General features: G+C 40.3%; 4 protein-coding genes across 4 annotated transcripts; 1 reads left to right on the top strand and 3 right to left on the bottom strand.

Moving 5' to 3' along the window:
• Positions 1–411: 411 nt before the first annotated feature.
• Positions 412–5,217, bottom strand: socs9 (suppressor of cytokine signaling 9). The gene is made up of 2 exons (XM_034097856.1): positions 5,114–5,217; positions 412–4,294 (listed from the first exon to the last, which is right to left on the bottom strand). Exon 2 carries the CDS (start codon positions 4,141–4,143, stop codon positions 2,500–2,502), a length of 1,644 nt encoding a protein of 547 aa, XP_033953747.1. The 5' UTR covers positions 4,144–4,294; positions 5,114–5,217; the 3' UTR covers positions 412–2,499.
• Positions 5,218–5,377: 160 nt separating this feature from the next.
• On the bottom strand, positions 5,378–18,376 carry LOC117457558 (protein Smaug homolog 2). The gene is made up of 13 exons (XM_034097706.1): positions 18,056–18,376; positions 15,882–16,403; positions 15,243–15,713; positions 14,807–15,046; positions 14,575–14,684; positions 14,157–14,243; positions 13,484–13,769; positions 12,628–12,713; positions 12,228–12,343; positions 11,810–12,008; positions 11,247–11,373; positions 9,286–9,369; positions 5,378–8,260 (listed from the first exon to the last, which is right to left on the bottom strand). The coding sequence occupies exons 2-13, from the start codon at positions 16,075–16,077 to the stop codon at positions 8,232–8,234; spliced, it is 2,031 nt and encodes a 676-aa protein (XP_033953597.1). The 5' UTR covers positions 16,078–16,403; positions 18,056–18,376; the 3' UTR covers positions 5,378–8,231.
• A 2,333-nt stretch (positions 18,377–20,709) lies between these two features.
• On the top strand, positions 20,710–22,596 carry gmfg (glia maturation factor, gamma). The gene is made up of 7 exons (XM_071205135.1): positions 20,710–20,843; positions 21,250–21,346; positions 21,503–21,552; positions 21,634–21,685; positions 21,771–21,851; positions 21,957–22,030; positions 22,264–22,596. Exons 1-7 carry the CDS (start codon positions 20,841–20,843, stop codon positions 22,333–22,335), a joined length of 429 nt encoding a protein of 142 aa, XP_071061236.1. The 5' UTR covers positions 20,710–20,840; the 3' UTR covers positions 22,336–22,596.
• A 15-nt stretch (positions 22,597–22,611) lies between these two features.
• paf1 (PAF1 homolog, Paf1/RNA polymerase II complex component) lies at positions 22,612–27,845 on the bottom strand. The gene is made up of 14 exons (XM_034097707.2): positions 27,616–27,845; positions 26,512–26,544; positions 26,298–26,390; positions 26,094–26,215; positions 25,918–25,984; positions 25,729–25,830; positions 25,540–25,645; positions 25,326–25,394; positions 25,104–25,207; positions 24,895–25,011; positions 24,666–24,794; positions 24,316–24,421; positions 23,523–23,607; positions 22,612–23,363 (listed from the first exon to the last, which is right to left on the bottom strand). The coding sequence occupies exons 1-14, from the start codon at positions 27,657–27,659 to the stop codon at positions 22,927–22,929; spliced, it is 1,614 nt and encodes a 537-aa protein (XP_033953598.1). The 5' UTR covers positions 27,660–27,845; the 3' UTR covers positions 22,612–22,926.
• Positions 27,846–27,894: the final 49 nt, after the last annotated feature.

The raw sequence follows: 27,894 nt of genomic DNA, 5'->3' as shown, positions 1-27,894 counted from the left end.
GGATTTGCACAGGAATTAAGTAGAATAAACGGCTCTATTTAAACTAAATTGGTGTTCATTATTACTTTATAATTGATTCGAATGCAGTACCACCTAAACTAATTTACTTGCAGATTTCTTGCTGTTCTGAATATCCTCTTGCACTGATTACAAGTTGCTTTAGTTAAAAAGCTGATGTAATGTGATATTTGGACAAATATATATTCAATTGTACACTTGCCTGTAAACTAATTTGTCAAATGTGCATGTTCAGCAAAGACTTTCTGGTTACACTAGGAAATTATTATATTGGAAATATAAAACAAACAGTTAATTAAAGCACATTATTAGCTCCTTTAAATAAAAATGAGAAACTATTGGACACAACATTTAGTGTTAAAAGTCTAGAAATGTTTATTATTGGATCCCATGTGCCAGGTATGTGTGATTGCAGAGCATTGTAGTGTGCTAGAAATACAAGACATAAGCCTTGAGCTGTCAAGGATCTAAAATTGCTTGTCTTCAGGGTTCAGAGCACACACTTGTGTATGCATGGTGGGTCAAATGTCTTCCAACACAGTAACTCTGATTTTATAGTTTAGTTTTTGTGATGACTTAATTAGGTATACAAAGGTCAAAGGTCCTGACTTTGCATTTTGAATGAAGGCTTTAATGCTGCCGTTTAAATTATAGCTGCTTCATTAGTGGAAGAGTGCTTGTCATGGATGATTTGCATTCTGCATATCAAATTGGCCATCTCAAGGAGAAAACAGCATCTCAGGGGTTCAAAAGATGATCTGGGATCAATTCTCCATGCTTTCACATTAACACTGGCATGGTTGTCTTTTGGGATTATTACTTAGTGCACACGACCATTAGCAGTGTGGTCTTTCTTTCGCGTTTTCATTATAACAAAATGTGAATCCCACACAGCAGTAAATGACTCCTAACCATAGGTAATTCATGCAATTAACCCTTGAATGAGTCCAAAAGAATCGGGCAACTGCAAGTCGGTCGAGCAATAATTGCTTTTTAATCTTTATTGTGTTGTGTTTTATTTGTACATGCAGAAAGGCCATCTGCAATGTTCAGATAATTATTGCAAGGTATTTTTAATATAATTAATATGCATATTTTATTCGTTCAACAAATCACATATAACACAATACTATATTGTAAATTGCGGTACGTTTGTGTGACTGTGTGAAAGCACATGTCCCTGACTAGTTCATACTGTATTATTTAGCTCCCTCTGTGCCTTTAGGTCTTTGCTAAAGACAAATTACTCTTTCGGGAACTTGTAGATTTTTGTCTCCGTAACCGACATGTCAAGCTTCAGGGAAAAAAGCTCAAAAGCCATAATTCCTCACACCCTTCATTTTGCTAATTAAGATTAATCAGTGCTAATTCACTATGGTAATTTGGAATGGGAATGGAAAATGAGTGTGTAGACACCCCCCCCCCCCCGATCCTCTTAATAAAAAATTAAGCACCGCAGGAAGTAAAACAACATGACATTTCTTAAGGATTCAGATCTTTACATTACAATTAGATGCCAATTTATAAACAGCCAGACCAAAGCTCTAACCTTAGAGAGACTACATTTAGAATTGGACAACACAATAGTAAGACGTTAAGCAAAATGAGGTTTCGAAGTCGTCTGGGCTTCATTATTTGTATTCTGAAAATACAGCTGCATCACCTACTGCTGACATGTTCAGTAGGGTCACATTTGATTGAAATCTTAGCCAAAAACAAAGCCACTGAATGATGTTAAATCTGATCATAATGTATTCCTTTACTGCATCTTTCCCTGCATTTGAACCACCCGTGAAAACAAGGCACACAATGAGCACCATTACCATCCAAATGCTAATCTGATGAGTGGCTGGGGAAATGTGACACATGTTCACCCTGACAGAAGACTTATGCAAGCATAAGATCATACCTCAATGTGTGAATAATACCTCTTATAGTGCAAGCCCTTACTTTAATAATAAATATGAGGGAGCATTGCACCAAAAACATCTCCTCCCCTTAATCAGTGGTGGGTTAATTGTGGGAAAGAATAACTATTACTTTGTTCTACATTAGCACACCTCAGAAACAAGAAGAAAACCTTGTCAGTGTGTATTCCACCTTCTCAGCACGTGTCTGATGAACACCTCGATTACAATCATCTCGACTCACACCAGGACACGCTTCCCATCGTCAGATAATTAAGCTGATTTAGTCACACTTGAGAACACAGAGGATGTGTGAGCGTAGTTCTGATCCAAATAACTTTGTTTAATTTGAGCATAAAGAACTTTGCGTCTACACGATCAGTGAGATTACATATAGTAACATCAGTGTAATTTAGTAGAATTGTTAGGACATGTACAGCAGGAATACAATAAATAAGTATATTGCAGGTTAACAGTGTAGGTTAATACAGGCAGACTGAATGAAGAACTCTTGGTTCAGTTCAGTTTTGGGAGTATTTACTAGTTTCTTTTAGTCCATTATTTTAGTTCTTCTTCATTCCCACCAGGTATCCATTGGCCGTACACGTACTCTCTGCTTATAGTGGTATTCTTTCAGGTGCTTTTTCAAAGCATTAGGAATGGGTAGCATGTTAATGCCATCATAGGTTGTGCAGCTGCTGGTGACCGCTCTGCAGATTTGTTGCAGAGTGAAGGGCTGTGTGCGATAGATGGGGTTTGACAGCAGGGGCTCGAAAAACATGCAGGAGTTGGGGTCCTTGTAGTGCTCCAGCAGCCCTGTAACGGTGGGCGCATGGAAGACACTGGGGTCATGCACGTCGAAGCTGAAATTGTGGTTCCACTGTTCAATGCGTGCATGGAGTGAGCGGCCGTAGCGGCGGAAGCTAACAGAGAACAGGTATCCCTCCTGGGCAGAGTCACGTAGCAGAAAGGTGCCTTCAGGCTTTCCCTCGAGCAACGTCTCTGCCTCGTAGCGGTCCATCACCCCCCAGTAACACGGGAGGTTCGTGATCTGAAGCAGGTCTGGAACTAAACAGTGGATGTAATCAATCTGAGTATGAATGCGGTAGCCATCGTGATGTTTGTGATCCTCGGTCGACGGAAGAATGGCTTTGGAGGGCACGTTGGTCGCTGACACCTCTGGGTCAACCAGAGGGTCAGGGATAGGGTCACAGGTCTGGGAGGGGGCTGAAGCGGAGGCAACCACCTCATCCAGAGTGTCCAAACAGCTCTGCAGAAGGAGCTGGTGCTGCTGCTGTCTTTGGAGAAGGAGCTGCTGCTGCTGATGAACGGAGGCTCTCTCGGCCCCGGCTAACTCACTCATACCATGAGCCAGCTTGGGGCCGTGCTTGTACAGAGGGTTAATTTGGGCCGTCACCTCAAATGTGTGGATCTCTGCGTTGGGTGGTGGCTCGACGCCTTGTTCAATGCTGATGCGCCTGCGCTCTCGCAACCTGTCATCTACATCCTCCACCACAGCAGCCATGGCCGAAGTCGGCGCACTGCACACGACTTCGGAATCAAGCACATGAGGCTGGGTGATGGGTGCTGTGTGTTGCTTAATAAGGTACCACTTCTGAGCCAGCTCCGATCCTACAGGGAAAGGGCAGTCATCCAACATCAACTCACTGAGGTGGATCAGGCGCCTCGAAGATGCACAGGCAGCTGACGGTGAAGGAGCCTCTGGAGGTGGCGACGGAGACGGAGAAGGTGGTGGTGCGGCTGCACTGTGAGTTTTTATTGGGAAACACTGTCCCATTGCATCTTGGATTTTTTGCCAGGGAGTGCGTGTGCTGCTTGACCCTCTACTCTCACTTTCGCCAGGTTTCTCTGTAGCAGAGCAAACTGTTCCCAGTCCAGGCCTGGCTATTACCTGTTCTTGTCCTAGTAATGAGGCAGCGGCTTCCAAACCCTGCCATCTCCAACTCTCTTTCAAAGAAGAGGAGGAGGATTGGTCCCTGGTCTCTAGGTCACTCAACAGCTCACCATACTGAAAGCCATCACTGACAGGCCTCTCAGCTGCTGGTTCATAGGAAGCATGGCCTTTTTTCTTCCCCTTTCCACCTTTGCGTCCACTGCGTGCATCTCGTCTCTCCTCAGAACGGCTCTGTCTCACTTTGGGACGAGCCCCTCTCTCTCGATCTTTTCCTCGGTTTCCTGACTCCTTTGGTAATGACATGATAGATTATGTGATGAGAAAAACTGAAACGTGTTGCCAATGGGTGACTTGTAATTGCTGTTAGCTTTTGGCAGGAGGTTTCCCATCCACATCTCTAGTTTGAAGCGTCATCATCATTGTCCATGCATTGTGGTCACAGAGTAAAAACAACCTGGAAAACAAGGTACGGGTAATTAACTTTTTGAGATAAAATAGTCATATTAATATGGATACACTTTTGTGAAACTGATTAAACTAGTGCTAACACATCTGCCCTGATACTAACTCCCTGAAGGCCATGTTAATGTTTAAACATTTTAGAGGTGTTTTCTTTTTCTAAATAGCACATTTACATGATGGACTTCCGTGCTCCTGATAATTAATGTGCATTGTCCCTTCTTAAATAAATAAATACAAATAGGCACTTGACTACTTGTTATACCATCTACTTCCTTTGAAAGTGTCATAAAAAAAGTTCGTTTTAAGCGTGAAGAATTTTAGAAAGTTAATGAAAATCACGTAAAATGCACAGTTGTATAACGTTACGCCAGCGACCAACTCTCGGTTACCAGCATATTTAGCTACCGGTATGAATTGGTATAAATTGAGAGAACTACATTGCTTATCAACTACGCTCTTCTCCTGAACAAGAGATTACAAAAAACATTAGTATTTGCGAGAAAAGGTGGACCGTCGATTAACAAATCCAAACTTGTATCGCTACAACCTAAGCTAACACTAGCAAGCGTCTCATACTTGACAAACTCAAACTCTCCAAGCACATCGACTGATCAAATTATAAATGTTCAAGCAATAACAATAACATTAGCTACAAGGCTAAAACCGAGCAGCTGTTCGGCTAAGTTAGTAGCAGCAGCTAGCTATCTGCTAACTTGGGTACTCATTGCTACATGATAAAGTGTTACATTTAGTTGATGGCAACTTATATCTAGCCTTCACAAACATAACATAACACAACATGTGTACAAACCTCAGCAGCTGTTGTAAAGTTTCCAGATGAAAAGGCTTCTCTTTATTCTTAGATAAACTAATGGCGTTAACAAAAAGGCGGCTTGATAAATGAACTCGGCTAAAACCGTGTAACCCGGAAGTAAAAAGTAATTGTTGTAATATTAACGGGACATTAAGGATGTCTTTAATATGACGGATAAGACTAATACAAATAGCTTTTTTTCAACTGCTAAAAGGCATGTCAAGTGTAAAAAATAAAGTACACGAAAAGACAAACCACAACTGAAGTTGCAAAATAACTGAACCTCTTTATTTCGACTGTCAATGATCCGACGGATGCTGCACTTCAGACCATTCACACGAGTGACAGTACAAAAGTAGAATAAGCATGGGATGCAAAAGGTTCATAAAATATTAGAAAATGTCAGGGTGTAATCAGAATTAAATATAAATTGTACAAGACAACTATCCAATGGAGCCTACATCTGGCTGCATCAATTCAATAATAATTAAGCCTGGCAGGGACTTTAACATGATCTTGGGACCACTTGGTAGACGTCTCCATGTGACACAGGCTCTGTACCTCCTAGTGGATGCTTGGTATGTGAAAATACACCAGGCTGAACTTGTGAAGTGCATTTCCCAACTCATTTCATGCATCAGTGGAATGTAAACATGGAGTAAACATATTCCTTGGCCTGTTATTAGTGTCAGTTTACTCATAATCACATAATCTGTGGCTCAGATAAGCATTGTCATGCGTCTTGATTCTGCATGGACATTTGCAGAAACCTGCCTCACTGTACCTGTCTTATTTTTGCAGTAATATGTAGGCTGTACAAATCCACAGAGGCTATGAAAAGGATAATCTGAGCCATTTGTAGCATAACATAATTGATATACAGTATAGTGAATAGTTAAAAATAATATAGCCGAGTCTTAAAGTTGTCAGCATTGTTAACTCACTGAAGACGAGTGAGTGTGATGCTTTTAGTAAGTCAGATCTATCCAAGAGCCTGCTCTGAAGAAATCCTTGACTAGAACATTACTCAAGAGCATTAAATTGATATATTAAGGATGCTGGAGCTGTGCATTTCAGGCACCACATGAACAGTTGATCACGACATGACAGCCAAAGTGCAATCACAAGGCGAGAAAAGCTATCTCTAGTCACCGTATGACCAGAGAAAGTAGGCGTTACATGCCCATACAGTTACCACTTGAAATAAACCTACTGAGGCTCATACAGTCCATGAATTAGGGGGGTAGATGGCTTTCGGTTCAGGCTCTACCCAGCCATCTCGTGTGAAATGGCGTCAGTTCTTTAATGCGTTACATAGTGAGACAATGGAGTATTCATGACATCAGATAAAATGAATTGGGCATTATCCCAGGGATGTAAACAGTGACATTGAGGCGGTATAAACATACAACATTAGTTGCAAGATTTCTGCTTTAGCTGTTGGTGACACTGGGCCCCATCAACCACCATGTCCTCTATCTACAACAGTGCTGTATTAGTGTGGCAAAACATGCGATTATAGAAAATAAGCATAAGTTATCAATACCCAGGGAGAGTACAAAATACAATAGGAAAAGATATCTGTAAATAACCATCTTTACTAGACACACTCCTATGGCTGTGCTGAAATAAAACGTGAATGGTTATCCCTGCCTTATGATGCAATCCAAAAGTTAAGACCATATTACACATACATGCACCTCCGCTCTGCCACATTCAAAGACAGAGGCTGTATAAGACAAGTTTTTTTTGATTCAACACTGATACCACATGATCATGTTAGGGTTCTGAGACTGAAACACATTGAGACACAAACAGAAAATATGGACATCATCAAGCACCTTGAAAAGAATGATTCATCAAATCGTCACGTTGGCCATTTGAGGAAGAGGGCACTGCAAGGGTGAAGCGCTGCGCTCTGGAGCATTTATTACAAGCTCAAGCTTCATTTACCAGAGCCAATCATAAGGTGGCCGGAGGGTTGAGATGGGTTTCATTTAGTTTTCTCGCCCAGCTTAAAGTGTCAATTGAAAACACTCTACCCTCCTCGCTTTTATCAGTTCAATATCAAATCAGCTCTCGCACAGCACAATCCTCACCAGCCCTTATTCACCCCTCTGGTGATTTTCCTCGGCACAAAATGGGATTCATCATCATCCACATAGTAGGGCATAAAATAACAGACAAATTGCAGCTGGCATAAATTATTCAGGCTGCTGTTCTTTTAAAAGAAAAATTATACCATTCTGTTGCACTTCACTACAAATATCCTTTGCAAATTGACAATCACACAACCCTTCTCTTTGGCTTTGTAAATGTTTAGAGGAGGACAGCAGTCACTTCTTCTTTGACTATGGGTTCAGGGAAAATAACCAAGACAAAAATGGTTGAATTACAAGCTTTACCTTAATCCTTTTTGGTCCTCCTCTTGCCATGAAAACCAGTCCTCTAGAGAGGATAAAAGAATCAAGGAAAGAGTTCTAAGTTTCAACCAATACGAGCCATCACCTTAACACAAGCACTGCACTGGTTAGAGAACAATAAGGGTGGCAAGAAAGGGTATTGGTATCCGTTTCAATAACTGTCTACAAGTGGAACCTCAGTGTTTCCTAGGGCCAATTACAGTTTAGTGGATAATATCAGAGATCTTTTAATAAAAGTGCCTTACTTCTGGCTGGACATTTTCTGAATGTACTCATGTGGTGCAGGGGCTGTGGCTGTCAGTGTGTTCTGGAAAGAAGCCTTGCTCCAAGGCAGGAGGAAAAGAAGAGTAACTTGTAGGGCAGAGCCCGTTTAAGACAGCACCAATCCACCGTTTTTCTCTCAGACCACGGCAAACTGAGCCTCTGCACATCATGTCACAGTCCTGCAGGAGACATGGAGCAGTTTGCTTTTTTCTCTGTCCTGCAATATAATAATCATCTGTATTCCATTTTTAATAAACTTAGTTGTATATAATAAAGTACAAAAATATTAGAGAACATATACACAGTTTTTTTGTCATTTTGTAGTGACTGCTTTGCCTGGTTTTCTTAAGCATACGTATATCTTTGTGCTGGGTGATGAGGAACTGAACAGGCCTCAACTGAAGTGTATTTTTTTTTATTTCTTCCTTTCATATCGTTGATGTCCGGTCTGTTCCATCTGAGGAGGGGATTGGAAATAAATATGTTTCAAGACATCAACAATCAGAAAATATATTGCACCATATACATTTTATCCTTAAGGCAAGTTTAAGAGGAATGGAATCATTCTAGTCCCTTTTCTCCCAGGAGCAAAAGTATGTTATTGATGTCGTTTTATGTGTCCATGAATTTCTTACATTTATTGAATGCACTTTGATGGCATGTCAGCCATTGAACACATCATCTTTCTAGATAAATAGCAGCTCCTTCCCCACATTGGCAAACCATAACACTAACCTCTCTGCCGAATGGATGTACATTTGATCTTCTCAAATGACTTTGTGGCTATTGTCGTCAACATGTGTTCCTCTACAATGGCTGTTTATGTTATTGAAAGGAAGTTTGATGCTATTTCCTTTAAAAAGGAAAACATGAAGTATTATAGCATGTCTTTTATTTGCCACTGCTGTTTGTGGATACATTCCAGTGTCCTTAATAATTTATCTTAGACATCTAGAAAGAAAGCTAAACTAGGCTAAACTCTGTGCTAAACAGTTTTAGACTGTACATAGCAAGATAGAAAAAGATGTCTCAATAACCTCATCTGTCTCTAAGACATAAAAGGGAAATACATAAAGCTTACTCTCTTATAAAGATGAATGCAACAGGGATACTTTTCTGTGTCAGTCACACAACACTAGAGAGAAGTAAAGCATTACAGAGCTACTAACCCTTAAACTTGTATGACACAATAATGCAAATGTTGCAATTTAGGTACACCATATAATGCTCAGAGATAAGTGTGTGTCTTTCTCTATGTCTCACACCGTGACTTGACTAACGACATTATTCCGATGTTATTACTAATTAATAAACAAATGTAATGAATTAAATATGAATGATAAAAGTCAACAAACGGTTGTCTGACCAAGTTAGTATGTCTTCCTGGTGGACACAAATCCCTCACTAAATTATTTTCTTTCATGGCCTACTTATAGAACTGAATTTGGTGTTGTTGTGTAGTCGGCTGCTGAGGACACTTACCCCCTAAGGCATGCTCCGTCATACTGAGGCATAGTGACTCCAGCGTGGGGTTGATCTCCAGGTCTGCACCGGGAACTTGGCATTCTAAGGGGAGGAGGACAAGAAGGAAAGAAGATTTAGGTTTGTATGACAGTCAGGAATGCCATTCAGTCCATTGATTTAGTGCTCTAAATTCACTAAATCATAGTTGAATATGTACCAAAGTAAAAGTCATTCATTTGCTGATTTACCTGGAAAACAATTATGGTTCAATCTGGTTTAAGTGAAAATATCCTGTACCCGTTTGCTGAAGAACTCCTATTAAGTTCATTTCTTATTTTATAACTCATTGCATTCCATTTTGCTGTAAATTACTGCTTTATTTTATTGCTATTTAACTATATTTTATTATAGTGTCCTTAAAGATTTTTTGTTTTATATTAGATTTCTTGTTTTATATGGAGATTCTTTGTTTTATATTTTATGTATGCACCATGACATCAAGTCAAATTCCTCATATGTGTGAACCTACCTGGCAATAAACCCGTTTCTGATTCTGATTCTAATGTTCAAACAATTCTCTGACCCGATTATGCTCATTACCTGGTGATTTAGTTCTGTGTCACACGTACTAAACACGATTTACCAAGTCGAATCTGCCACATATAATAACAGTAGAGAGTAGTTATCAACGAGTGCTTCACAACAACATACAAAATAATAAGGAAAATACAAAACAACAGACAGAAAATGCAGACGTCAAGCTCAACCACCAAAGCTATGAAAAAGCAAGTCTAATAAAAAAAGTCCTTGGCTGCAGTTTTTTGTGTCCACAGACCAAATCGGAGAGATTTTCCAGTTTCAGGGGCTACAACTTGAAAAGCACAGTCGCCTTTGGTGTGGAGCAAGGAACACCCAGCAAACCCTGATCTGAGACCTGCTGCTGATGTGAGGCTGCAGCAGGTCTTTAATGTCTGCTGGCGTCTGACCGTGCAATAATAATAATAATAATAATGCAGAACAACTGAAGTCAACAGTGCTGACAGACTGCTAAAGATACAGGCAGCATTTGTACATCAACTATATAACCACATTAATTTCAATCCATTCACAGGGAGAATGACATATGTGACATATTATCAAAATGTTCTGTTGTTAATGTCGTTACGACTTTGCAGTTACTATAGTTACTCCCAAATTCTGACACTATCAATCGAAAACAGTAGTAAACACACAGTTTTCCAACACAGTCAGTCATCATTATAATGTCCCTTACGGCCCGTCCACACAGCGGCGTGCGTTGAAGCTTGCCGGCGGGCGTGTCTGAAACTCGACCAACAACCAATCACATGAATCTCCCGCCCCAGACACACAAGCAGCGGTTTGATTGGCTCGAGCTTGTACTGGCATATGATTCGATTGGCTGACGCTTCTGCCGAGGCTTCAAAAGTTGAACATTGCTCAACTTTTGCAGCGAGCCACGCCAGCAAAGCTCCGCTTCGCTTCCCACAATGCAGTTCGGCGAAAAGTGACGTCACCGCATTCAAAGTGAATGGTGAAGCTTTCAACGCACGCCGCTGTGTGGACGGGCCGTTAGGGTGGGGTTACCTTTGTTTTGAATCAAGTAAAATAAAACTTAGTTTGAGGTTGTTTTTGTAATCATTTGTTCACTTGTGTTTATTCTTGTACTGATATCTGTTGTAAAGAGTGTGTATCAGTGTGGTGCATATCTACTGCTAAAAATGCTTTTAAAACATTCAACTAGAGCAAAACCACCAAGCCTAGCTAGGAAAAAAATTATGATTTCACCTAAATAATGAAAAGGGGTTATAGATAAGCAACACAGGAATCGCTGGTCTGGTAACATTTGTACATTGTGGCAAAGACTACAGAAAATTCAAATGAAAACAAGGGCAGGGATAGACTTTGGTTACATACGCCCATGTAAGTAAAAAGCAAAAGAGGCCGGACCTCATACATACCTTGCTGCTGGAACATGAGCATGGTTTGAGGGGAAGTGTGGACAGGGAGTGAGTGTGTCCGCTGCACGGAGCTGCGACTCTGGCTCGGCATGCTGTTACTGCCCCCAGGGTTGGCAAACCACAGGTTCTGTAGAGGAAAACAACATGTTCTCATTACTCAAATGCCACTCATCCTGGGAGGACCTTTCTTATCTCTCACCTAAGTCATTACAGAGAAACTCTTCAAGGTATGCTAAAGATTCAATCAAAATGTGATCCCTAACTGTGTTAACTGCCAAAGTCTCCCGTTTGTCTCACTTGTTGTTCAGAACAAATGTTTACTAAGGCCTGTTTTGTCTCCTTGGGCATGACATTATGCAGATTTCAAATAAAGGAGTGGACATATTGAAATCAGGTTAGTGCTTTCAGTTGTCTAGTCCGCTTTAAGCACAAAGGGTTTTAATTCAAATTAAAAAATCACCAAACAATAGATAAAATATGACATCATTGCTAGATCCGATCTGTTTCGCTAGACGTGGCACAGACTGGGGTTAAAATGCTCATCCATTGGCACCAATACTGACTTGTCTCCCCTGGCCTGCCAACGCAGGATTAATGAGTGTGTGGCGTGGAGATGCTCCCCCTATCCCGCCGGGACTCAGCAGACCGATACGCCCGGCTGGGAGTCCACGAGGAGTCATCTGGAACGCCCTTTGTCCCCGCCGCCCTACAACTCCACTCACAGAGCCTGCTGTGGGGAGGGAGTTGGACCCATAGGTCCAGCTAGAGCAAAAAAAACAACAAACGGTAACATACATTAGCAATCCATGTAAGACAACTGTCACCTACAATTATAGTTATTCTATGAATTTGGAAGTGGGAGTGAAAGAGGTAAAAGTTAGACAGTAGGGATGGGTGCAGGGAAATGTAACATTCATAAGTTCTGACATCTCCCCTGCTGGAGAGGGAGATCAAAGGTAGAGAGGGCAGGCAGACTCTCACCCTTTCTGTCGGTACACAGGCATGTCCAGCATAGCTTTCCGAGGGAACAGGCGAAGCAGTTTGAGGACCTGCTGCTTCCAGGAGACCAGCCTTTTCTTGTGAGTTTCTGTGAAAGCCTGACATCGAGTAAAAGAGAAAGCACAAGAATAAAGGCGCCAGATTTTCAAAGAGAATGAACAGGGTATTAACTCCTGGAATTTGTGATTTTTTTAAGCAACATTTTTATTCCTCACCTCAAAAGAAAAAACGGAGATGATAACAAGATTATATAATACTGAATTGCATGTAAATGTGTCTTTATGTAATTTAAGTATGATTCATTGTAGTGTCCGACTACTAGAGGCCTTTGCAACACACATACATGCATAATTCGTCAAAAAAAAAACCTTCAGGTTCTCACCTCGTGAGTCAGACACTTCTCAATGAGCTGAAGGTAACAGCTGATGTTCTCCTCATCTGGCCTGGACACCAGCAGCTGGGTGCACACTGAAACAAAAAAATCAAGGGTTTATATTAATTCTATGATGTTATGTGTTTTTGTCCCGAACCATTCGGTACAGGGCGTTTGGTTTGGCGTTCCACCCTCAGTTCTGTACACTCTGTGACTTAAACTGTCAACAGTATTTAGGTCTATTACACCGCCACAAAATAGTTTCTCGATGCAAGTTTTACCTGAAAAGCTTTGGCAGAGCACCAGTTGTACTTTAGCAGCTTCAGCATGCTTTCAACAATTTGTTAGGAACTGAATAATGATGTTGTTCAAATAAAGTGGTGAATGTCTGTGGATACACTTCATTCGTTTATTAACAAAGACATTGCAGGAAAGTGTCAATTACCGAAATAAAATCAAACTGAATGGCTAATAATAAATGAAACAAACGTTATTTTCTGCATTTCTTTGTGTTTTTGTGAACCAAAATAAATACTGAACATTGACCTCAAAACCAGGGCAACCCAAGAAGTGTGTGTACCATGACAACCCCGCCTGTTTATGTATTCATGTCTATAAAGTAAACCTGGATCTGAGGGAAGGTGGATATGGATAATTAATATAGCACTGGGCCTGCGTTTCATGTTGAATGCTGACAAAATGATAAAATGCCTGAATAGTTTTATTACAGTATTTTACTATGCTGTTTATTGTGTCTTATGTGTGTTGTCAAAGAGCACTTTATAAAGACAGATGACAACTCCCTTGGAAGTCTACAATCTAAGTGTGATCAAATTAATTATGGGAAAAAACATCTTACTCTTACCTTTACCCATGACCCGGGTGAACTGTCCTGCAATGTCGCCGTCTGAGATGGGTGTGGCTGAGGAGTCTCCGTCGCAGGAGGGGGGGTGGTGGGACTGGAAGCCCTCAGTCTCTTTGTCTGCTCCTGTTTTTGTGGCGTCTGTCGAGGAGTTGCCTGAGTCTGAGGCCGTGGCTGCGTCCAGGAGCATCTGTGCTGCGCTGGGGGGGCAGTAGACCTTGATGGGTGTGGTGATGATCTGCTGTAGCTCCTGGAGAGCATTACGCAGGTTTCCCCCTTCCAAGATATCCTGCCGTGAGATGACAACATTAGTGGCACATACTGCGTCGGTTATTCAGAGGTCAATTTGGGGTTACGGGATTTTAGACTCGTTGATGGCATACATTTTCTTTACGAACCGACAGAATGGAAGTATCAAAAGTGTCACGTAATCCTCAACAAGTACATACTCAAGTACGACAAGCACAAATGAATTCAAACAAAACACGTTTGCCCTTTTTCTTGGGCATCATAGAGCAGAGAAAAAGGGCAAACGTGTTTTGTTTGAATTAATTTGTGCTTGTCGTACTTGAGTATGTACTTGTTGAGGATTACGTGACACTTGAGATACTTCCATTCTGTCGGTTGGTAAAGAAAATGTGTGACATCAAGAGCATCATCCTCCCACTTGAATTACCTTTTCTAAAGACTTGAGCACACTCTGCCTCTCTCGCAGTTTCTGGATACTCAGGGCGATCTTATGCCGCGCTCCTTTAGTGACGTTCTAAGACGGGGAGAGAAAGTAACAAGTTGCCGTGAGAAGCAGGGGAGTTATCCCTTGTGGGAACACTGTGCAGTGTATACAGTTACTAAATAACAAATCTAATCACCATTTGTTTCATTAAAGCCAAGGGCCAGAGGCAAAATCCACCATTTGTATGTTTGACTGGCTCCATATAACTGTGGGGTGCGTCGGTTAATTTCATGCCTCATTGAGAGTGGATGTATCATGAGGTTAGAGGCCCATAATGTTCAAAATTGATAAGGAGGGTGGAGTAATCAAAGCCCAGTGGAGTAATCAAAGCCCAGTGTATATAAAAAGGAGGCTTAAAAACCTGTGACTCCAGGTGGTGTTCATTGAGAATCATCATCTCGTCATAGTTCATCTGGGAGAAAAGTGATGCATATTTATGGAGGCGGAGACTCTTCAACCAACCAGGAACATCTAGAACACACCAAGGGATAAAAAAAAAAATGCAATGTTACATTTCGGCTAATATTACCACAGCTGTGGACTGTGCGTGGTTTTGTGAGCACCGTTGGCTCAGTTAGGCGATGAATTCTGACCTTTCATGCCACTGCCATCCTCGTTGAAGGTGTTGCGAGCGGAGCCTTGGTCTTCAGTCTGCTCACTGCCAGAGGAGGCTACACTGCTCTGGGGTGAAAGGGGCGCGTGGTCTAGAATGTAGTTCTGCCGGCCCCCTATATCCTCATGGGTAACCCACTCAGAGCCACAAGCCTGGGGACTGGAAGGAATAACGGACATGGACTTCTTCAGAGGGCTGGGCTGCATCTGCCCACCCAGACCTGGGAATAGAAACAATTAATATATGAGAAACAATCGAAATGCTGATGAGAAAAATTAAGGAAATTATTACACCATAAAACATTTACAAAAATGGTACATACTGTTAGCACAACAGAGGGTGTCTAGAATGGCTTAAACACTGGTACAAAACTATTTCCTTGTGTTTTTACCCAATTTGAAAAATAACAACATCACCTGTGTTATTGCTGTTTATGGGAGAGGACATCCCGCCCGGGAAAGGCATGTGTCCGTTCTGGCCTGCTGGAGATGTGCTGGATGAAGGGGACTGGTCGTGCCAGGCGTGGCCCGGGTCCAGAGACTCAGCAGAGCTGGGCCATTCATCTGAGCCTTGGCGAGGGTGGTAGGGGCTAGATGGGGGCCGGGGGGCGTAGCCACTGGATAGGTGCTCCTCCAGGTGGTTTAGCCACATGGCCAGAGAGGTGCGGTCATCCAGTGTGGTGGCAGGGTGGATGAGCGCGTAGGACAGCAGCTGCCGACTTTCTTCCACAAACAGGCTACTCTCAATAGTGTGACTTAACACCTTCTGCAGCAGCTTCATGTACTCACACTTGGCCTCGCTGTTGCGTGGCTGCAGCAGAGGCAGATGGGACAGCAGCAAGGACACAACCTTCTCTTTTGGCTCCTGATGCCACTGGCTGACAATTGCTATTTACAAAAGGGAATACAGAGAGATTCACCAGCAATTAATATTTGAGTACTGGTTGAATATAGGCATTTTTCCATTTAAGAAGAAGAAACTTCTAATAATGCTTCGTCAACAGAGATCATTAAATATATATAACAAAACACTCATAATAATAAATTCTCATATACCTGCATTGTTGGCCTCAGCTTCTAGGATGTGTATCTCTGTGCAGTCTGCCAGCCAGTGTTCAAGGCAGATGTGTAAGAAGCGAGCTTGGGTGCGCGACACCCTCTTCAGGAGGGACAACAGTGCCACCGTCTGTTCACACTCATTCCAGCCCTTGAACCAATCTGTGAGGATACCTACCTGATCCCGGAACATCATGGCGTGTCTCCCTGGTCGGGAGAACAGTAACGTGTGGCTGGGCAGGGGGATACTGGAAAGACTGCTCTCTTAGACGCAGACAGGATCAGTCCCACCCCGCACAGCGGGGTCGTATTTGCAACAGTCCTGGGATCCCCTCAGACTGGACCGAGGGGCCCTCACATGGTTCACGTGCAGAAAGAACTGCAGACAGGTGGCAGAGTAGATTATTGGTAAGATATCCTAGGATGGAAGGCTTATAGTGTGTCAATCGTGGTTGGTAGTGCCACAAACAGGAAAAGCTTTGTTTTTCACTCTAGCATGTTCAGGATCACATCATCTGTGCCCTATTGAAATAAAAAAACAGAGAGAAACATATCAGATGGCAATAAGCGCATTTTCTAAATTAAATGAATAACCTTAACCAACCAAATATCTAGACATTATACACCCATTCAATCCAAATGTGATTACCTTTTTTCTTTTTTATGTAAATCAATTTAGCATAACACCAACCACACTTGTATATATATATACAAACAAGTGAACATGAGTCCAAATAAAGAATAGTCTTGTTTGGGCCCATTTTTAGACCAAAACAAAAACAAAACAAATATTTTCTTGAGTGATAGAACATCAGCCTTAGTGGGTGACAGACTGATTTTACAGAATGTAGGATAATGTGACACAACAACAACAATATAGGACACACATAAATGCTTCAACCTGTTTATGATGAGCAAACAACTAATATTACGCTGTTATACAACATTGACTTATTCAAATCAGAATAGGAAATATATCATAACACATCTCAGTTATATAACTTTGACTGTAAGGGTGTTACTTGAGGTAAGCTTTTGGTAAACTACATCAATGCATATAGATTCGATCCTGATAACAAAGCTCGAGTCATATGAAAATATAAGTCAATCACAAAAGCTGTTTGCACAGTAAAAGCCGTTACCAGAGTCATCCTTAAGGCAACACCAAAATGGGCTGCTTTCAAAAGAATGATGTTGTGACAACCACTTTTACAACCACTTGTGCCTTTTATTTACAACAGCTTTATAGAATTCACTATGTATATGCTAACCGGCAATGGTATGCTAACGTATGCCAAAACGATATACTCAAAACACTTCTAAATGCAGCACCTGTAACATAATATGCTAAAATGGTGATTAAAGAACAAACATAAGGGCCTGTATATTAGGTTCAGCGGACTGTTGTTATCATTATATCTGCGAAGTGTATTGAGTTGAAACGTTTATTGAGTTGAAAGCATAGCAGTTAGCCAGATTTAGCTTAGTGCAGTGATGTTACCCTCGAGTCACACAACACATCACGGCGTTCAGACCTTTTTATAGCAGAAGTAATGTTAAATATTTCGGTGTCTCGCTTTACCACACCAAAAATCACGTGACCACCCGAGGCCTCATAAAGTCAAACTCGCATCAGAGAGCTGTCGCGCTCGTTTTAACGTCGGGATGAGTTGCTTTAGTATTTAACAGTAAAGGTGACATGTTTTGTATCATTAATGTAACCAAACTAAATACATATAATAAAAACAGAAAAATCCTTAAACCTGCTAACAGTTTTGTATCATGATCTCAGATTTATTGGATTTAATCCATCTATACAAATGCAATACAAAGGGCTTGTCCAGCAGGTGTCGCCATTTTGACTAATAAAAGCTTCGAAACAGTTTTCAACACACAATTGCTTCATAGTTATTCAATGCTACAAAAATCTTCTTTGCACACGTCATAAACTTGGTTAGCTAAACCAGCGTAAGGGATTCAATCGTTGTATTGTTTATTCTCGTTAAAGCTATTGCTGCCCATTTTCTCCGTATCGTAGCGTTACTTCTGTTTAGCGGTGCAAACAGGGACATTAGGACGCAGTTTTATTCGTCAGCATGTTGCAGCTAGTTAACTCGCTAAAGTTGTTTGAGTTATGATAATCCATAAACAGACTCAAAAGGTGTGTTGTTTACCTTTGTCAGTTGTCACTGGTTGGCGAGCTAGGCTAAAATGCTAATGCATAGCTAGCTCGACCGTAGGGTAGGGATAGCTAAGAGCTAGCGCTAGCTTCTTAGCTAGCGAGTTTTGCTATTAGATGCAATAATGTTAGCTTAGCTGAAAGAGGCGAAGATTTCGATCCCATTCGAGGTATCCCTTAAGGATATCCCTTTACAGCGGCAAGCTCCCGGGGTTTCAAACAGGCCATGTTAAAGAATGTATGTACAAAAGGTTTATTGCAATGCAGAAAATTAAGAGTGTACGCCTGGAGAAATCGACTTCGATTTGAGTTGACGCAAGACGTAAGTACAACGTCATACGTCTGGACGGTACGTAATGTTTTGTTCCGCCCACTGTCTGGTAAATAAAGAGCTCCTACCCTGACATATAAACAAAACATAAAGCATAATAACTATGTTCCATGTTCATGAGTTAGGTGAAATTAGGTAAACACATGTCTCTGTTTTTGTAGTAGGCATGGTCAACTACAGATATGCACATACATGTGCATGTGCATATCTATAGATATACCTCCTGGTAAGAAAGGTTTCATGTGAGGTTTTCTTTGGTAAATAACATGGCTTTTTTTATCCTATCTATAAGTCCATAACATGTAAGGAAGTCCTGAACAATTTATATTGGATGTCCCCAAAGCCCATGGGATTGTCTTTAATTTGCAATGTAAAACCTTAAGATATTTGATTTGTAACAGCATAAAGTTGCAAAACCTCACTCTTCATTATAATTGTAATATCATTTCTATTATAATTTCCCGATAAGGAGATTGAACCCCAGACTCTTCAACTAACGGCAAACCCCTTTATGCTTGATGGACTAATATTTGTGCCAGTTAGCTGCTGATCTACAAATTGGTAATTGACTGTTTTGTCACCAGATTAAAAAACATCGTGTTTATTATGTCGGGGAAATTAAAGGAGTGAACGAGGGACTCATTTTGGACATTACTGCAGCTAACTAGACAAGATCATTTTAGGAATGGATAAAGATACATTTCTCCATTAAGTAGATGCTGTTGAGGATGCACCTATAACAGCAACTATATCAAGGAAACTGCTGTCTCATTAGTCTGAATGGGTTAGAATCAAATGTCTTCTAGTGACATCAGGTGTTTGCCTTCAGCTGTCAGTAGCCTAGACCAGTGGTTCCCAAACTTTTTGTGCCCAAGGCACACCAAAGGACAAGTAAAAATCTCAAGGCACACCTATTGTGCAAAATAGCCCTTATAACACGTGTTATCACTCATATCATGTAAAATATCTGTAAATGTGCATAATTATTTACAAAAATAAAAAAAATAAAAACTATATTACTCATGAAATATTTATTAACGAAATATTTCAGAAATTCATTTGAAACTTTATCAAATTAGGCTTCATCAAAGCAGCAACACACTCATTTAAACCAGACAGAGAACGCCAACTCCAGAGATGGGGTCGTTACTAAAAAAATGTAATATATTACATATTACTTTTTTTTTAAAAGTAATATATTACACTACTTCGTTACTATCTACATAAAGTAACTCGTTACTTTACTCGCCGAGCACGTACGAACTGCGAATGCGTGAGTGGCAATAACTTTCCTTACCAGCAGGCGGCGGTAGTGTGTATTTGTCATTCAAACCAGGCAATAACCGGAAAACAGAGAAGAAGAACAGACTCCGTGATATAAACAAAAAAACATGTGTTCTTTGCAGGTGTTTGTTGAGGCTTGACGTGGTGTTCACAGCAGTGGATAACAGCTGGCCTGGACACAGTTTGCACCTCACCGTCACTTTCCTGTCTATTCTTCGGACGAACTCAAAGTAATGGGCATACCTCCACCCCTCGAGAGACTCAGCCATGTTTATGCAGCACTGCACGCGGAGATGTGGACGCGCAAGTCGCGCAGATTACGTACATATAAACCTACAAAGTACTGATATAGTAAATAAATAATAATTATTGTGTAGTTGTATATTGCAATAATAACGTATGGTTGTGACAAAATCCCACGGCACACCCGGATTTGACTCACGGCACACCAGTGTGCCGCGGCACACCGTTTGGGAACCACTGGCCTAGACACAGAACACACAGATGTGAATGGCACCTGCTGTGAGATCACTGACTGGGGTGTGACCAGAGCTGCAGCATGAATAAAGTGTTCACCACTAGAGAGCAGTAACTACACCCAACCTTTATGGAGACGTTTGACTTTTCTACTACATACATTTATATATTTGTACTCTCATGTAAATGTATTGTATCGTGCTTTTGCGAAAGGATATGACAAAACGTTGTGCTATGCAAGTTTCTATTTGATGTCCACACTTTGATGGTAACTGGAAGTGAAAGTAACCCTAATCACATTGATGCTACGACATTAGTGACTGATAGATGATCTGATGGTGACATTTGACTTCCTTAACTTCAAACAGTATGGATCCATTAAACTACATTTCTTCTGTCAAAGTGAGATTTATAGGTTTTTTTATGCAAAGGATTTCCCTTCATGCATTACATATGCATTAAGAGATGTTTAGACTGTTTTCTAGAACTCTCTGCTGATTGTGCACACTGGTTTCAACTTGTGTCAAAACAGGAAGCAGTGCTGATGCTTGCTCAAGCTGCATGTCTTGCCTCCCTTTGGCATTGAGGAGGATCTTGACAGTCTGAGAGTAGCTGTCAGTTTGTCACAAGTTTTCCTTTTTCAACAAGCCCCTCTGAATACAGGAAGGCAGGAAAGAATCCTCTGAGAATGGTAGGTTAAACTTATGCAATTGTTTGAAAGATGTTGCCTTTCTGTTTAAATCCACTCGATATGAGATGTCATTCATACGTCTTAGTGTTTATATATTTTTTTACTTAACCATTGCGACAGAAGTCGACCATTCCCCGCTCGGTTTTACACAGGAAGCTTCATTCTTGCATGTTGCAGTCAAAACATTTCCTGCCCTCAATATGTCAGAACAGTGTTATATATGTTTAATGCATACATGAAGAGTGGATAGGCGCCTCAACATCTGAACAGACCCGAGCATATGTCTCTTAACGTTTGTGTTTCTATTTCCGGCCTGTAGACCAATCCACATAACTTTATCAGCACGGAAGACATTTTGATATTTCTTAGACTGACACATTGAGTCTTTTTTGATGCCACTTTGCAGTCGAGCTCACTGGTTGTGTGTGAAGTGGATGAAAGTCTGAAAGAAAAACTGAAAAAGTTAAGATTTCGAAAAGAGACCAGCAATGCTGCCATACTGAGTAAGTATCAAATACCAATACTGAATGTTTTAGTACTTAGAATATTTGTATTTGTAAAATGATCAACACAAGTTGAAATCGAATACAAATATCAGTGCATCAACTAACATACAAAATTAACGGAAAGCCTAAATAATCGTTTGAATTTTTTTTAAGTGAAAATAGACATGGTGAAACAGCATGTTATCCTTGAAGAGGAATATGAGGCAAGTCCAATGTTCTTTCATTTGTTTAATGGGTTGTACAATTTTCATTAAAGGTAACTTAAACTTAACTTTTTATTTTAGGACATCTCGCTGGAGGACTTGAGAAATGAACTTCCAGAGCGGCAACCCAGATATCCTTTTTATCCCGACTCAAATCCTTAACTTGACACAAGCTTCAACTCTGAAAAGTTTTTAAAACCCTTAACAGTACAGCACATTCATCGTCTACAGCTACAAATATGTCCATGCTGATGGGAGGGTGTCTTACCCTCTGTGTTTCATCTTCTCTAGTCCAATGGGTAAGTAATCACAGTATCTTGATCAAAAGTGATGTAAAGGTAGCATTTGTTCGTTAAAGAATGTTTGATGAATCCCTATGGGAAAATGTTTAATCATTTGAACAGGATGTAAGCCAGAGCAACAGATGATGTATGCAGGCAGCAAGAATCGACTGGTCCAAGTTGCAGAACTGACAAAGGTGATTATCTCTAAAGTATGACACGTACTTTACCAATACTCCAGTGGTATACTGAGCAATACATTGGAATGGGACAATTATTTTATATCGACAAAACCTTAATAACTTTTAAGATGAGGTACTGGTACCGTTTTAATCAGAATATTTAATATACTTTTAAATGTGTCATTTGTTTATGTTATGATACCTGCACATTCATTTACATTAATGTGTGTCTGTTTTTCTTTGTGGAGGTCTTTGAAACAAGAAATGCTGATGACTTGACAGAAGAATGGCTGAAGAACCAGCTGTCTTTTTTTAACTAAAATTTGGATCTCCAATACTTTTTTTTTGTTGAAACATGACCAATGCCCATGGATTTCAATTATTTATTGTCATCAATCTTTTTAGACATGAGCAATGCCCTCTTTTTCCCAATACTCTGAATAAAGCATCAAGTAAACTGATCACATAAAGAAAAAAATCTTGAACCGAAAATAATTACCGTTCTTCTTAAAGCCGATTGTAAAATACTTTTTTTACATGCAAGTGGTTCCCCAGATTGAATAAAGAATGAAAAAAACGAATACTTTGACCACCGCTTCTTACAAAAACAATCCACCTGTATTTTATTGTCCGCTTCGAAGCCGTAACACAATGGCAAGTCAAAAACAGAGAGAACAAAGACATTTTTACATGATCCTTTAAGAATACGGTGTACAAATGGCTACAGGTGTATGATTTAAATCTACAATTAAAAAGGTGTTTGGAAAGAGACACACAAATATCATTTCATATTTGCAATATAGAAGCTACATCCCCAGACTGCGCTAATGTTATGGTCAGTGACCGATGGTTTGGAGATGAACATACAGGTAAGAAAGGTGGCCGTCACCTTGCTGTCCTGATCACAGATCTCATTCACTGTCACTGGCGTCACTGGAGTCTGAGCCTCTCTCACTGCCACTCCCGCTCTGAGCCCGGGTCTCCGAGTGGTCGCTGCTGCGGTCGCTGTGTGCTGGAGAGGCGCTGCGGCTCCTGCTGCCTCCTCTGTTCGCTCCTTCATCCTCACTGCCGCTTCCCTCCGCCGCACTGCTCCTGGCTGAGGTCTTGTTCTCCTCTTCGTTGTCTTCACTGTCATCGTCACTGCCGAAGATCTCTTCCTCATCTCGCATTTCTCTGGTCCTCTCCCCGCCGCTCTCGCTCCCACTGCCGCTTGTCGTCCTCTTACGTTTCTCTTTGCCCTGTTCCTCCGCGTTTTCCTCTGGTTTTTGTTCCGGTATTTCCTCCTCCCGCTCAGAGTCACTGCCAGAGTTCTCTGCCTCACTGCCACTGCCCTTCTCTTTGTCATCACCTGTAGGAAGCAGTTTAAATATCACAGACAGAAATAGAAGTCATGTCGTCAATCCAGAAGACGAACAATGTAGCTGACAAACAGCTACTACAGTGCAGCAAGGAGCCAGATAACTAAAAAGTAGTGAGATACACACTGGTAGATCAAAAGCAAACTGACCAGAGTCCTGCATGTCCTTAAGCAAGTCCAGGTCTTCCTCTTCATCTTCTGGCTCATGGTTCTCCAGCTGAGCTTTACGTGCATCCTGAAAATCAAGATAAAACTGAATCAGTCACAAGTAAACTACTATTGTCCAAGACTCCAGCGTTACACTGCTATAACAGTTTGTCATTAGATTAGCTGAGTCATGTTGGAGCGGATGGTTAAAAACTAAAGAAATGCCAACATGTATTACATGCCAAATAATCTAATATGGTTTAAACAAACTACTTGAAACTACTTTGTTTAGTTCATGTTGAATAACCAACTGAATGTAAATCAGTATTACATGTGTAATCCATGATAAACATGATTTCTTAGCTTGTTTTTTTAAATAGATATGAAGGTAGTAAAACAAATAGTTAGCTTGACTTAAATAAGACAACAAATATGATTTATTTACTCGTTTTAATTTTAACTTAACGAGGTACTGACTAAATAAGGAACAAGTACCTTAAAGAAAAAATATATATTTTAATTTATCAAAAGAATATTAAAATCATATCTGTGTTCTTCTTGTGTTTATTCTTTAAATATGCCCTAAACTAATTAGAGGCATTCAAACTACATTCTTTTCTCAATGCAAATAATGTAGCAAGTATAGCTCAATTGTTGAACAGTTTGACTAGGAAAGACTCAAAGAGCCAGAGCATTCATCTGGAATGTTCCTACTTTACAACAGTAAAAAAAACTAAAACAACTTTTAGTCCAAGTCAGAAAAAAACAACAATTGGAAAGTAAAAAGTACACTCACCTGGGCTTCAAGTTCCTTCTCGTTCATGTCTCTGTGCTTACACACCAGTACAGCGTTTGTGGTTGACTGCGCTCCAGCCTTGGCTCTCCTCTTGCTCAGACGCACTCTGCAGCACAGAAAAAAGGCGGTCAGAGGACAAGGTCCAACAGTTTCCCACGAAAGCCCCAAATATCATGGTGATGCTGCGGTTTGTTTTGTGCGTTACCAATATACACTAAACTTTCTAAGGCATATCAATCCACACTTAAGCTTGATCTAATCACACCAGCTGAAATTATTCCTCTTAAAAGCAAACATTTTACATTCTTAGATGGATCAAGAAACAAGCTATTTTCTGATCAATTAGTTACCTTGTCTCAAGTTCATTGTAGTAAACACCATCTCCATCTCTGAAGATGAAGAAGTAGTTCTCTTCATAGCCCTTGCTGGCTTTGTTCTTGACATTCCAGTTGTACTCCCTGGCTATCTTGTAATCATACCTGAAACACAGAAAATAAAATACATTATTACTCCCTGGTATACAAGCAAAGCAACAAGGTGATTTTTAAATGACTTTCTTCATGCAATATTTCTACATACAGATCCTCAGGCATATAATCCATGCCCTCATCGCAATCCCTCTTGCGCTTGCGGATTGTTTCTTCATTGGGAAGGAAGTAGGCCACAAACTGATTGCCTTCCTCGTCCATCATACCCCTGTATTGAACAGATGTGAAAAATAAGTTAGTGTTTATACAAAAATGTTATTGTTTAAACGCACATGTATGCAACACATATTCTGTAGAGACCTGATCATAGCCTGTGACATCCTTTCCACTCCTTGCGGTGCTAACAAGTCTTTAGGCGCAGGATCAGAGTCGAAGATGACCTGAGCACATGGGTTGATCCACATCTGGGGAAAGAGAAACAGGTGTACAAAATGTTATTTTTCATACTGCAGTTCTCCCACTACAGTCAACAAAAATCATACACTGAGTCAATTCAATAAACATAGGGAAATGATAGCTCACCTTGAAGTCGGGGAACACAGGCATTACTTCCACGGGAGTAACTCTGGGTTTACTGTAGTGCTGTGCAATCTGAAGAGTAATAACAACACGTTTAAAAAAGAGCAATAACTAGGAGAAAACTACAACAACTAATGCCCATTTTACCCCTGAAGTTGCTTGAATTTAAGAGCAGTTTACAGCCATAATTTGGGAAGGCTCGTTGTAGCCCGCTTACCGATTTCTGTGCATCCTCAAATGTTTTCTCAATAGCAGAAATCTGGCTATCTCTGTCCTTGTAGATTTCTTCTTCTGTAAACTGCTGTTTGACAGATACACCGATCCTTAAAACAAAAACACGCATGTCACACACACAAATTCATCCACTATTTGGTATTTTCAAAGTAAGCCTATTTAGCCAACTTACTTGACTTCCACTTTCTCATTAGAAACGCCATATCTGTTGAACTCTGTAGAAATGTATTCTGTCTTTCTCATCCACGGCACCACTTTGGCGTGCTGCTGTGACCTAATAGGGAATAAGAAAACAATTTTAAATTGAAAAAATCTTCAAGCAAGTAAAAATAAAACATAGCCGCCTATTCAGCAGCTTTACCTCTTTGAACTGGCTGGAGCCTGGATGTCCTCTTCCAACAGTTTTTCATCAGCAGGATCCAACAGTACTGAAAATGTAAAATATTTGGTCAGTCTACAGAGACGATAAAGCCCAGTTGTCTCTTGAAAAATGAAAATAATAAAAAGGAAGTGACATAAAAACAACAGGAGACTTACTACTTGGGTCTACACGGTAAGTGTCTGGGTTGATGAGATCAATGGTGACCCCGAGGTCTGGTTCAGTCAGGAGTTCATGCTTGTGCTGCTTCTCTAGAGAGGTGGCTTTATACTGTACAAACCTGCAGAAACAGAAAAACAAATGTCAATCTGTGCCCATGTTAATCAGTGCATAGTTCATGAATGAAGACGCTGAATATTCACCTGTGCTGATCAAATGGATATGTGATGAATTTGGGGTCAAAGGGAATGTCCGGCAGGCTGTTGCAGTACTTCACTCGACAGACCACCCCTGACCTGTCATGGGCACAAAAGTATGGGACAAACACTTGTTAGGTAACCCAGACACATTTGTATTCACAAGTGCTACTTTTAAACGGAGAGACTGGAAAATAAATGCACCAAACTATCTACTTACCTTTCTGGAACAGTTCTATGAGAGGATTGCCGACTGTAAGAGAAAACACATTTGTCAGACTATAATCTTATAAATAAAGTTCATTGATAAATAATGTTCTACTCTTTTTGATGCCATCTTTGATTTTCTCTCTATATTCTGGTTGATGGATACATCATGCATGTTGTCCACATTTTCTATTTAGTAAATGATTGTGACATTCTTGTTCATAAAGTATGTATATTTTCAGTAACTTACTACTACTAATAATATTAGGTAACCTCACACAGTATTTATTTATTATTACTCCTGTTATACGGATTTACCGGTAGGCCTACAATCATTTTGTAATACACTGTGCAAATACTCTGACACTAGATTTACACTATACATTTAATCTAAAAAAATATGATCTAGTGACTAGTTAATATTTTTTAGTACATATTAAACTAAACTAGATTCTAGTCTCAAATCAAATCAAGTTTTATTTATATAGCACATTTATAAACGATTTTTGGTCGAGCCAAAGTGCTGTACATATAATAAAAATACACACTTTGCAGCTAATACAACAGCACAGATTGTTCAGAATATCAGTATGAGAAAAAGTCTGTACTAATCCTGCAGTTTAACACCCTAGTCCACATTTGCATTATTATTATTTACATTTAGTTAGCCTATATATTTTTTTTTTCAACATGTATTGTTATATAATTCCATTTCCATATTACTCATAAAAAAAAGAAATTCTACGTTACCATTAGCATTAGAACTAGCTAAGCTTTATTAGCGTAAACAACGTTTAGCTATCACTAACACAATTTAAGCAAATTGAAATGCGTTTATATTAAATAACTTGGACTAACTCGATAGATGAAATGTACCTATATGTTAGTATTCAATATTAAGGTTAGCGCGCCTAGTTAGCTTAGCAGGCAGGTTAGCATAAGTTAACTTAACACTAAGCTTGCTTGATAGTTTAGCAAGCTAACTAGCATTGTTAGCTTGTGTTGTACACAACAGAGCCCCCTTATAATGTCCCGTCAAGGTTTAAGAATGAACTCGATCATATTAACACTGCAGACAACAGCCAGTTTGAGAACCTTGTTAGATATTATTTCTTACCTGTGTCCGTCTTCTCGGGATTGGGACTGAATCGTCGGAGCCATTTTTTAAACAAACTGCTCGAAACTATGAACAATTGTTTGCACAAATAATCAACAACTATATGGTAGATGATCCACGCTTAACGCAAAATCAACTTTAATCAGTATTTGTACGGCATGTTTTTATTTGTACCCGGCAGGGTAGGATGTTTGACCCGGCGGTGATGCTTGATGTCACTACCTATGGTCACTACCCAAGCCCCCAGGAAGTGCGCCGGAGTCTGATGAGAATATTCGT

The sequence above is a fragment of the Pseudochaenichthys georgianus genome, chromosome 13 (genome assembly GCF_902827115.2).
Source record: "Pseudochaenichthys georgianus chromosome 13, fPseGeo1.2, whole genome shotgun sequence".
In the NCBI taxonomy this organism is placed as follows: domain Eukaryota; kingdom Metazoa; phylum Chordata; class Actinopteri; order Perciformes; family Channichthyidae; genus Pseudochaenichthys; species Pseudochaenichthys georgianus.
This window is presented reverse-complemented; position numbering and strand designations above follow the sequence as displayed.